Below are 13505 nucleotides of genomic sequence, written 5' to 3'. Positions count from 1 at the left end.
TTATGCATTTAATTGTGACGCCATAACATGTACAAAAATGTGCATATAATTAATAGATTATGCAGTACAATTAATTTAAATCGCATATAACACAACACTTAACTTTTACTACAGAAACAAAACAGTATCACAACTCTTTCGACGTTCCATATTTAAAATTATTAATTTTACTTTTAAACTATGCCTAATGGCTATTTACGATCCCAAGTATGGATTTAAATGAAACTTTGCATATAAATGTTTTCGCTCCTATGAATATCCTTCAATTCTTGTCCCGATCACAATAGATCTATATAGGTCGCAGTGCTACAGGTCCAAGCAACTGACAATAGCCGGGGGAGAAGGGGATTGTTAGTAATGTGGACTCATAACCCCAATACTAGCATTGTACCATGTCAAGTTGCCCTCCACGCGGTTCCCCCTGGAAACCATCGTGATAAATTCTTGGTTAATTTGTCACGATGTGCTAACCGACCTGACCTCATGTTCATCTTATCATCCTCCACTGATGCCCCGCCAGCGTAAACCGTTAGCGCAGGCGGGTGCAGCATTCCATTATCATCCATAAAAAAAACTGTCAATAGACCAAACTCACCAATAAAAAAAAAAAGTATTTAAATGTTCTAAACGCAGGCATCGCCAATTAGTGTTATTATATTTGCTAATTAAACTACTTTAATCTAATTCAACTATAAATTTATACTAGTTGTTTCCCATGACTTAATTCGTTTTCTTAGAGATAAAAGATGTACGTCGTCGTGGTACAATCTTAACATTAAAATTTCATTAAGATTCACAACTTCGCATTTATATTTAGTAGATAACTAAACTAACGTTATTAATTGTAGCTATAATTAAAATCACAAATAATTTACGATACACATCTATTTTAAAAACTTAACATAATCAACCTTTATACAATCGCATATAATTCATATTCATTTCTAATATAGTAATAATAGTATTAGGCAGGATACCGCCATTTGCCAGCGGGTAAATCGCTGTGATAGAAATTACATTCTGATTTATTGTTACAACCTTTGCCATAGCGGCAGGGCTTAGGATGGTAGAAATGGCAGGCTGGGTTCGTACAGTTCGGGTGGTATTTGCAGAAGCTGGGCACGACCCCTGGTGATATGGTCTTGAAGTTCGCAGCGGGAACAACATGCGATGCTGCAAATAAATTTAAATTAGTTCAGTGAAAAATATAATTCTAGATACTTCTGTGGGCAGTAAAATTACAGGGCATGAAGGCATGATATCGCCTCTCGGTGGTCTAGCGGTAACTATTTGACAACTGGTGTTTCTTGTTGACTCTACACTAATTTTATCAAGATCTGACCAGTACTCATTAAGTTCTCCTTAATTATCGAAACACTGAGATAATTTAAATTGATTGTTGGATGTTTAAACGTTTATGAATAAGTTGGTCTGGGGGAATTATTATTAATGAGATACAGCAGATTTATTATGGTTAATTGCTGTTGAATTCCCATGATGTGCAATCAGATTTGACTTATGAAGTCAAATCATCCCTCCTAATCCTCCACTCGTGCCCCGCCAGCGCATATCCTTAGCATAGGCAGGTGCACAATTTCATATACGTTCTTATAAAAGATACTGACCGAGGACGGGCGACACTGGCGCGTGTAGCGGCTGCAGCGGTGCATTCAGCGCGTGCGAGTACAGACAACCGCGTCGTGTGCAAGCAGCTGCGAATTTACAGCGCGGATGTTGGAAAACACACGCGGCTCCGTAACGACATAGTGGGAACGCACGGCACCAGACTGGTTTGCGCTCTGGTTGGGATACTGCAAAATAATATAATAATCTTGAATAAGTCACATAGCATTAGCTAAGCATAGCTTGCATTATGGGTATTTAAAAGCTAGAGATAACACTTCCTTTTTTTTATGTAAATACATACATAATATACATAGATAACACCTAGACTAATACCAGCATAGTCAAAATCAAACCAACCATAGGATGTAAGTCGGTGTGCTAAATCGCTACACCTCAGTAGTTGTCTTAAGATAATGGTTACTTTCTTTGGCCACAACATAGCTTTAAATATAGAAAGTTATATTTTTAGTTAATTTATTTATTTATGATACATTGGTGGTACATATAGTCTAGAATAAACCTATTATAAGATTATAATAAAGAGGTATAAAAATTTAGAATTATTAGAAACATTTAAATTAATGGACATTCATTTAAATGATCAACTAAACATTACATTTATTTATTACGTTAGTTACAAAGATGACAATTTCGTTTCAGCAGAAGACATATAGGCAGGCAGATACATAGCTGACTCCGGAAACGTTGTTTTGCCGTATAAATTAAAATCTCTACTAAAAAATAGGGGTTGGTAAAAGAACGGTGCATATTTAGGGTTGTATGTATTTTTTAAAGATTTTTGTCCAACAAAATAAAAAACAAATTGTTAGGTGTGGACAACCCTTATTACTTAAGTATGTGAAAAATAGGTAGTATCCAATTCTCAGACTCTCTGTATATGCATATAAAATTACACAAATTCGAGTCACTTCGGAGGGATTTATGGTAACAAACACGAGAATTTTATATATAAGATATATATATTGTGTAATCATACTTACAAGGTGGTAGTGCATCATATTTATGCGCATTAACAGTTGTTGTTACTGTTACATGGTTATCACTACTAGCACTTTCTGTTCTCTCCCTCACTCGTTCCACTTCCTTCTCTTTCTTTATGACATCGAACACAATTGGAGATCCTTTTCTTTTCTTAATTGGAGGTGTGTCTTGTTTGACAGGCGCGAGCGTGTCACTGCTTTTACGCTTTTCAGTGGGTTTTTCATCTTCTATCTTAATTTTAATAGGTGATTCACTTTCATTTACAGTCTCACTTAAGTTATTTTTCGGCGAAGATTTCTGTTCCGTTCTATCTTCCGTTGTATCAGATTCTTTAGGTTTCTCTTCTATTGGACTTTCTAGCGCAGTTGGAGTTTCTTTGGTCTTGTTTGCATCATCTTCATCATTTAGCAGGCCTTCTGTCATTAATTTCTTGGCGAGAAAAGCATTTGGATGGTAGCCGTCCATTGTGACTATGAATTGTGTGTTTTTGTCTTTCCCAACTGTTGGGTTATGAATGTTACTGAAATATTAAAAGAAAATATGATAATTCTATGAAAACAGACTACATTGTCTTATTTGATAATTTTTTACCTCCACATGCATATTTTCGTATGTTTGTGCATTAAAGTTATATAGATATCACACTACCATGCTACACAGGAGCCTATTACACATGGTGAGTAGTAAGACCCAAGCTAAGCCAACGATAGTATTTATAATAATGAACCGGCCAAAAGAAGCTTCAAAATATTTTTGAAATTTTCATACAAAAATATTGTCGGGTGAACGGTGAATTTAGTATGAATAGCTTAAAATCAAGATTGCTTCGTTTCTTGGTAAAGGAGCTTCAACTTCATGAATATTCTAGAATGTATATTAATGAATTTCGGCTGATTGTGTACGTATTTTTGTTGATGGATAAATATGGTATGTTGCATGTGTATGCGCTAACGGTACGGTAACGGTACGTTAGCAGAGCACCAGTGGAGGATGGTGTTTGATCAGTCAACACATCATTGTCAATAGACCAGGATGGTTTCCAGAGGCGACTGTATAACCTGACATAAAACAATGTTATGTCAGATCTATTGTGGGGTTACTGGTTCCCATTGTTAACAATACCTCCCCCCCCTCCCCCCCGGTAGCTTTCTATCTCAATATTGTGCTGTGTTCTATCTACTTCTGTCTAGATGATGACAAAGATATATTGAGAGACAAATTTCTACTTTTTTTTAATGTACGTATGGATTTGCGACCATATTTTGGTAATTAGAAATGCAAACAAATGGATTGTTTTTTTATTAATATAAAAATTGATTTTGTGTCACAATTAAGGAATTCGTGCTCTAAATCTGGTACAGTTTATCGTATTAATGTAATATCAAACCATACTATTATAGATCTAGTTTTATGATGTAATAAATAAAAAAATACTTACAAGCTGTCTATAACAATGCCCTCGTCTGGCCTTTTGTCCAGTCTCCCCTCCATTGATGATGGCACGTAATCATTGTTGATGATTTTCTTTGTTATTGTTGGTGGTACATACTCATCTTTATCTCCGTCACTCGTTGTTCTGAAATTTTAAAATATTATACCTTGAAATACATACCACAAAGGAGGTTTAATAATTTGCTTTAATAAATCAAAATAAGATTAATTTTGTATAATTCGTCCAATTGGTTCTATCGGGCAGCCTTACATTTATTTGAATTTGTTTAGTGGTTTTTGCGTGAAAGATTTTATACTTCTATCTATATTATGCGACATAATAAGGGGAGGGCCCTGTAATTTCACTCTCAATAAATACTTTAGAAACTATATTTAATCGAATTAGGTGTTATTGTGTAAAGTCCATTTCACTACTTAATGAAATTATATTATTAGTTTAATTCCGTTATAATTGGAATGTGTGAGATAACAAATATTCTGTGCGGAAACTCGACTACCGTTACGAGTTTCTCTAATGGTGATCAAATTCCGTTATTGAATCTACACCCATGTTCCGTCTCTGAACGAGGCATCATCAGGCATAGAATAGAGTTCGGATATAGCTTGGAAGCCTAGTGTTGACTGTTCGGCGTCGAGTTGAGAGTCGCGGTTTGGTCGCCATTAGAGGGGTTCGTAACAGTAGTTAAGTTTCTGCACTGAATATTTGTGATCTCACATAAGCCAATTGTAGCGGAAATAAACAAAATAATATAAATTCATTAAGTACTTCAGAAACTGCTTGATATATAAACGCATTAAACAGTGTAGTGGTTCACTTACTTGTCATCTTCGCTGTCCATATCACCAAAACTAATATTATCATTCGTGTCCGTTTGAGAGTTGCCTCCAGGCACCTGAATAACAATTTTCTGCGCGTCTACGCATCGACGCATGGGCCGCACTAGCGCTCGTTTCACTTTTTTCGCTTCCGGGTCCACTTTAGGGGGTATCTGTTGAGTTTCATAACCAATTTTGTGATGATTACACATTTTTGATATAATGGGATGGAATATCTATAGGTATATAAATGTTGTAGCATTAGTTAGGTAGAACATTAATCTAGTCAATAATGCGACACGGCTAGTTCATATCGACATTGGGTAACAGGTCCCGCTTGAAGTGTTCTTACCATATGATAAGTTATTAGGTAAGAATACTTATTGGGCATTGTAGCAACCGAAAAACTACTCTATATCAACTTCTTTACAGTCGCATATAGCATTTTCATAGCTTGCATTTGTCACCATTTTTATTGCTAACTCATTGTATCTGGAGTCGCATGGCTTTATACCGCGTAATTTTATAGAATAAAAGTAGTTTTACATAATGTTCAACAAATTGCATTAAATAATATTTTGTACCTATATTTATTTAAATAACTTTAATGCATAAAATATCAAGGTAAAAGTACATATGGCTTATTTTTACCTTGACTTGACTTAACGTCTTACGGTATTTTCTACTAGTCAAGCACAGGTCGTGCAGAGATACAAAAATACCATATAACATATCTAATAGTTTGTTATATATATATTTAGTTTGTAATTTTCTAATGTGCGTGTTTTGTGTAAATTTTATCAACTATACTCACATTGAGTAGGCTTTTGTGGGCATCTGCTACGGCGCGAAGCAGAAGCGCGGGTGCAGGCGCGGTGCCACGTGGTCGAGGACGCACACGCACTACACTCGCGCAACTCGCACGCGGCCTGCTTTCTAACACCGACACCCTGTATACATTATTTCATCTTAAGTTTTTTATATCATAGGGGACAAACGAGCTTGCAACACACCTGATGGTAAGTTATTTTTAATTTCATGATAATGGAATGGTTAAAAGCTAAAAACTTGATTAAGTAGTTGTGATTTCAGAAGTACTGTACATAGATGTCGAAATTTGGAAGATATAAATAATCAATAATTAAAATACTGTATTATTAATAATAGAATGTACTTGTTATGGATACTAAACAAGTGATAAACATACTAAAATATTATTTTTTGTAACTACACAGAAAACACCCCGACTGATACGAACAGTCATACTCATGAACACAAATGTTTGCACCATGCGAGGAATCGAACTTGTATTACTTACGGCCTCGGTGGTCTAGCAATTTACCATATTTATTATTATTATTAGCATATTTATTTTTAGACCTCAAGGCCGTCAGTAATTATAAATAATAAAGTATGCTCACTTTGAAGTCAACCTCTTCGAGCTTAATTCTGTTTTATCAGAAGTATTTTCAGAAACAGAGCTTCTCTTCTGTGGTTCAGGCAGTTCACCTAATCGACTTTTGGCCGATTTAATTTGAGGACGGACTTCTGGTTCTCTTTCTGGAGTAAACCTGCAAAATTGCACATGTTACCACAATTTGAAGTATTGTTAGTAATAATAAATTGTTAGTAATAAGCATTAGTGGTTCCATATCAATATTATTGTAGTTAGACTCACGTATTATTGGTATTATACCCGATTCATAGTAATTATTCTGGGAAATTTACCACGACGGACCAACAGGCCTGGCTTCATGTTCATTGCGGACCCGTACTTAGTATTGAATTTAGATACACAGACAATAAAACCATATGTGTTAGTACAATTATTTTAATGTGATACTATATCTTCTATGTAGAATAGATATAACTTGTAATTTATCTTATTTTTTATTATTTTCTAATACGAAGGTTCTAAAGGCAAATAATTAAGAAAACTACATAGCAAATTGGAAAACCTCAGAAAATTTAACGACGACGCGTTTCACAGTAGGAGCATTGACTAAGATAGGATAACGTTTACCGAGTCAGCTAATTAGTAATAATGCTTAAGTGAATATGGACGCAATATAATAATACACGAAAGTATATAATAATAGAGCATAAAGAAGGCAAGCATATAGAAGTTAGGAATATGAAAAATTGATTAAAACTCCTAATCAAAGAAGTTCATCAAACTTCTTGACTACTTTGGTATATTCAGTAAATGTTCTAAACTATATTGAAAATATATAAATATACTAAATATAGTAACGCTCTTTTCTTACTACCTTATACAGCTTTAATAACCTTTCAGGACTGTCTGTCCGTTTTTGTATACCCTTTTCCTTTACTTTTTCTTTTACTTCTGTTACTGTTTTAGGTTCCTCACGAGCTCCCAGTCTTTCTCTAACAGGCCTCTTCGGTAGCTTCAGTTCAATTTGTGGTAGAATTTCAATAGGAGATTCTTTGGGAGGATTTATGGTAGTCTCTGGAGGTTTTGGAATAGGGGGAGGTGGGGAAACAGCTTTACTGGTGTTCAATGAAGGTGTATCAACTGGAGTTTGCTGTGATATTTCCTAAAACAACAACAAATACAATTTAACAACTCCCAAGGCAACATATATATCTAAGAAAACAATTTTATAAACTTCTCATTGAATTCACAATGAGCTTTTGCTACTTACTTGAAAAACATCTTCAGCAAAATCATTCATCAACTCTTCAGCTTCAGTTCTTATATTTAAAAAATCCTCATCGTCAGACATAGAATCTAGTTGCTCTGCTAATTTTTGCTTTAAACCCTGAATTTTAGCTTCAATTTCGTTTATTTCATTTATTTGCTCGTCTCTTGGTGTTTCCACTATAGACACGCTGGTTGTGTTAGGTAGTTCCTGACCTTCATGTACAGTAACCGGTACAGGTGAATCTGGGTCAACCTGTGATGAAATTGATGCAGGATCAATTATAGGTAATATAGGGCGCTTCAGCTCTTGTATATTAGGCTTCTTATCTACATGTTTCAGTTCCTCTTTTTGAGTATCTAAATTGATACCATGATTTTTTAAAATTTGACCAGCAAATACATCTGTTATGGAGGGTTCAGACTCTTTTTCCATGTTCATCAACAAAGGTGGTATATTTGGCCTAATCATCTCATGATGTTTACTCTTTTTCTTATTTTTCTTTTCCTCTTTTTTTCGATGTGCTTTTTCTTTCTCCTTCTTTTTGGCTTTCTTCAAACTATCGTTTTTCTTTCCTTTTTCTTTTTTATCTTTTGATTTATGTTCCTTAGTTAATGATTTTTCTTTTTCCATTGATTCTGGAATACATTTATGACGTATATAATTTATTGATACTTCAATCGGACATTAAATAGGTAGGGCCTAAAAATCTTCAAACCACTTGACCAACTCACATTGCTACCTATTAGCCTATTATTCTCACGAATAATAGGCTAATGGGTATCTCATATAAGCATAGATAAGTGAGATGAAATTTAATGTATTTATTTGCCTGGAATATAGTATAAATATTAAATGGTAGTATTAAAAATAATCCACATATTCTTTTATGCAACGGTTTGACAACACTTGGACATTACCAAATATATTTTAATTTGTAAGTTACAATACATACTCAAAGGTGCAGTGACGGTGACTTCCTGTAGTTTCTTCAGCACCTGATGGAGCCAGTTCACAAACAGCTCTGTATTGTCACCGAGGAATAGCTGGAGGTCATCCTCCATTTGTGCCCTAGTGCGCTTATTAGCGACCATTACCATGACATAGTCAGGGAGTTCATCATCTAAAAACAATTTATTACAATTTTTTAACATTATGTAAGAATATGAAAAAACATTTTAATAAATACACACTTCTATTCTGTCTCTTGACTGAATCATTTCAAGCTCCTCTATTCTCGATGAGGTACGTCATAGACCTAAACCCTAAAGGCTTGTTTATACTACACACACCCCCTTAAAAATTAATAATATTTTTCTATAAAACTTTGGAATGAAAAAATAGTATTGTGGCACTGCTAAGTAAAGGTACTTAGCAGTGCGACAATACTTTTTTTTGTCCTTATTAATAAAAATCTCAGTCTCCCCAGAAAAAATACAATAAGAAAAAAAATTAAATAATAAGAATTGAAAATAAGTTATATAGATATAAATTTCTATTTCAATAACGATAATAAGACGCAGGGTTCTCCGACTTCTTTAACACTGTGAAGTGAATATAATGGTGGAAACTAAGGCCACTGGAGTGTTTACAAAATTGTAAAAGGAAAAAAAAATTGGAACTGTAATAAGTTTTGATCAAGGTTATGTGATGTAATTTCTTAAACAGCAGATAGTAACGATTTTAAAGTTTTCGCAATTCCCGTGGTTCAATTAGCATTCAATTTGATATGCTTAGAATTATTTCAATTCGTGATTATAATTGATTACACAAATAAAGATTTGAGAATTGGTGCTGATACACTGAATGTCTTCTTCCATAAAAAAAAGGCTTTGCAAGTAAAGACAAATATTTTGATAAACACTATTAATTATAAAAAGTTCTTGAGAAATGAATAGAATTGACAAAAATAGTATTTTTGATATAACTGCAATGGCTAACAAGCAGAGGTTATTAAAGTCTACTTTATTTTTTTTTCCCATAAAGGTAGGACAACGAATGATAGTATACATTCTTGTTGCAACTCTACTCTACAGAAAAGTTTTAAAAAATAGTCTGTTGATAATATTCTTACATCAACAAACCAATTTTGATTCAAGTTTTAATTTCAATAAAACAAGTTTGATTTCAATATTGCATTAGCTTGGATGTTACCATGATGATGATGGATGGTAGAAATGATATATGATGACATTACATAATTAAAAATCATTGTTGCCTAATGCAAGAATACGGTAGTTGCACTTACCTACGTAGCAACCTAGTTCTGTCAACTTGGCTTTGATTGCGGACTGAAAAAATATAACACAACAGTTAATAAGATAGATTTAAACAAATTAATACTTACAGACAATATCAACATTGTTTACTAAACTACATAAATATTCAATTATTATAATTATGATAATAAAGTCTCAGGACAATACACATGGCACCATCTAGTTTCAGGTTAAACAGAGCTTGTGTAATGGGTATCAGACAACTAATATAAATTAATAGATGTGTTTTTTTTGTAAATACATACATATAATATAGAATTATTATTAATGTTTTTATTTATTTAATTTATTTATTGTAGCTTTGCATTCCATAATTTTACAGTAGATAGATAGATTTATTATAGGTATATTTTAAAGTAGGTTAATTATGGATCCTGTTGAGCGCAGTAAGCGGAATTCTTCTTTATTATTTCTACTTTATAGAAAAAGGTAATCTTTATTGATTTTTAAATTAATTTCTTAAATCATAAATGAAGTAATATGAGACGGTGCAGAATTCCATTGCATGATGGATTGAGCAGGTAATTAGTAAACAACTAAAATTACTAGCAAGTTTAGGTTGTCATCTATTTTACTACAGATGCCATTGTAAAAACATACTCAGTATCAGTACCCTTAAGTAATTCTGACTACATTTTACTGTAGTCTGTAGCATGTATTTGTTTTGAATTCAAAGGACAAACAAGATTACACATTATTTACCATACAATCATAATAATGATCATGAGATCATCAGTAGGACGGGAATATTATGATGATATGCCAGCTACCAAATGAATATAGTTACATAGTATAAAAAGAAGTTGCTTACATTGTCTATTCGCTTAGATCTTTTAAACTATGCAATGGAATTTATTCCAAATTTTAGCAACAAATAGAGAAATTCAAGAGGTTTATACATATAATTTATGACAGCCTCAGTGGTCTAGTGGCTTAGCACATTGTTTTACTATCCGATGATTGTGGGCTCGATATCTGGGTTGTATTCATGAGTATGATTGTTTGTCATATTCATAAATACAAATTAGAATAGTTTGATCAGTCTGGGTGTTTTCTAATATGTATTTATTTACAAAAAAAATGTATCCATGTATGTATAAATGTATCCATATATCAGTTATATAGTACCCATAACACAAGCTCTGCTTAGCTTGGGACTAGATGGCGCTGTGTGAATTGTCCTGAGATATTATTATTATTATTATAATTAATTTACACCTGTGCAAATCCGGGGCGAATAGCTAGTGTTACACAAATTTTCTTCATATGTATAACATAATATACTATGTATTTTAGGTTTCAGATATTTATTCCCATTAAGTATTATAAATAATTCATGATAACTGCTATATCTATAATTAAGAAATTTATATTTAAATAATGGTAAAATATGTCTAATAATAAGCATTGCTATTAAAACAATTAATAACTAAATTGGTTTTTAGAGTAATTACATTTAATGTCAAATAGGAATTTTGGACTTTACAACTTACAAAATAATGTTGTGGTTTATATTGTCCTTATACACATTTAAAATATATAATTATGAAAAAGATATGGCCATCACACCATGTATTTGAGTAATCATGTAAAAACTTAATACTTCAGAATATTTTTTTAAAATATATAAGTCTATATACCTATAGATCATATGCAACAAGTATTCTCTATGCTAACCTGTTACTAGTATAAAGAAGGAATATACTCTTATTTGTGTTATAAAGAAAAAAGAAAATTTACACTAAAATTTTGTTTATAATAGAAAAAATATATTCCTGTCCCTAAAATGTTTTCCTAAAGGTTGATATCAGATATCTACCCATACCCGATAATGTTTACATGCTAATGTTAACCAAGCAGGATATATAAATATGACATACTGGCTGTGACCACAGCTTCACTCGCTTGATATTTTTAGCCTGTGTTATTATGATGTGATGATGTATTATGATGATAAGCTATATTACAATAAGTTCCATCAAAATCAGTTCAGTACCTTTTGCATGAAAGAGTATCAAACATGCATCGATACTAACAAATGCATTTATAATATTAATAAGATTTATATATCCTGCTTGGTTTACAGGTTATTAAAAAATGTCTTCTAGTATATTGATAATTTATTAGTATATTGATACCTTTAGAGTTCTAGTTTTATCTTTTAAGAGACTGCTCTAAAGAAGTGAATTATTTGCACTCTTAACATTATTGAGTGGTATTTTTCATCGTCATGATATATTTCTATTAATATTGCAGATTATGTACCATTCTATAGTGTTTTTATATTGTAAAATACTCATGTAACCTACTATTATAGAAAATATAAATGTTTTATGTACGTATGTCTTAAATAGTTTATTGCAAATGCACAGAAAATTGATTGAAAAATACATGTATTGACTTGAATACTTTTGTGGAAGTTATAACTAATCCGCTAATTAGATTATTATAGTTTACTAGAAATCTATTATATTAAATAAATAATAAATATGTATAGGACATTTACCCGCATTTTCTGTCCGATTTCGCTACCGACATCATCCATGGTGATGATTGTAGTTTAGCACTTATTTCTAAAAAAAAATATCACTCGATTTGCAGATATTTATAAAATTATATTTATTAATCCATATGGATACTAATTACATTAAAAATATTGTTATTATTTAATTGCAAGTAATACATTAACAAATATATTTAAGCTTCGCCGACTTGTAATATAAATAATAAATTGATAATTTGAAAGAATGACGCATTGACAACGGAACTGACAGATCCTTTTTTTATTAAATATCTTGTACGACTCTGGATGTAAGTCATTTTAGCACTACTCGAAGTATTCAGAATCGATGTTGTCTGTAATATTAAAATATACTTTTTTTAATCAAGTTTGTACTGTGCTTAGACATCATCTATCAAATCAAATTTGTAATATTATAAACAAGTATTTTTTTTCAAAATCCTTAGCAGTGTTTAACTAATTTAGTTGATTGTTTCTTTTGATATTTATTTATAACTAGTTGTACCCGCGACTTCGTTCGCGTGAAATTTAACTTTATTTTTCTAAAATAAAAGTAGCCTAAGTTGTTCATTATTACATCAGCTATCTGCCAATAAAAGTCCCGTCAAAATCGGTGCAGCCAAATTTAGAGATTAGCCGGAACAAATAGACAGACAGACAAAAAACGGTTATATCAATATTACAAACAGATAGGTACTCCAATTTTATTTACATTTACAGACGACCTCAACGTTCCGAGCCGAGGTTTAAACCTTGTACCCTCAGACTGAAGTCGTCTCCGTCAGAAGTTGGTCTGCTCCATAAATTACCCTGCAGGCTTGCCTGAGTGCCCTTGGCACTTGCAGCCTTTTTCATCCATTGAAGCTGTACCTAAATACCAGCTACGGCCAACTACTTTAGAATAGTTTGAAAAATAAACTGGGGTTTTATGAAAAAAAACATGAAATATTATCATTATTGAATTTATTTTAAAAACAATTTATTCTCAACATTCTGAAAAATAAATAGGGGCACTTACATAATTACATACCTTACCGTATTTACATACCTTCTTAATCTCGATTTTATAATTGGTCATTATTGCTTAAAATTATTATGGCATTTTAATACAATTTATAAGTAATAATTTAAAAATATTTATACCAT

The 13505-nt window shown here is 32.3% G+C and overlaps 1 protein-coding gene across 1 annotated transcript; it reads right to left on the bottom strand.

Annotated features, from left to right (window-relative positions):
* On the bottom strand, positions 1-12557 carry LOC131855580 (zinc finger CCCH domain-containing protein 14). Its single transcript, XM_059206859.1, has 12 exons — positions 12345-12557; positions 9808-9850; positions 8515-8682; positions 7563-8197; positions 7186-7454; positions 6318-6467; positions 5711-5846; positions 4900-5069; positions 4067-4204; positions 2628-3148; positions 1626-1811; positions 1-1173 (listed from the first exon to the last, which is right to left on the bottom strand). Exons 1-12 carry the CDS (start codon positions 12381-12383, stop codon positions 965-967), a joined length of 2664 nt encoding a protein of 887 aa, XP_059062842.1. The 5' UTR covers positions 12384-12557; the 3' UTR covers positions 1-964.
* Between the last annotated feature and the right edge of the window lie 948 nt (positions 12558-13505).

The sequence above is a fragment of the Achroia grisella genome, unplaced genomic scaffold (genome assembly GCF_030625045.1).
Source record: "Achroia grisella isolate CSIRO2021 unplaced genomic scaffold, CSIRO_AGI_Agris_v1 utg146, whole genome shotgun sequence".
In the NCBI taxonomy this organism is placed as follows: domain Eukaryota; kingdom Metazoa; phylum Arthropoda; class Insecta; order Lepidoptera; family Pyralidae; genus Achroia; species Achroia grisella.
The sequence above is the reverse complement of the archived record's forward strand: the minus strand, read 5'-3'. Positions and strand labels throughout refer to the sequence as shown.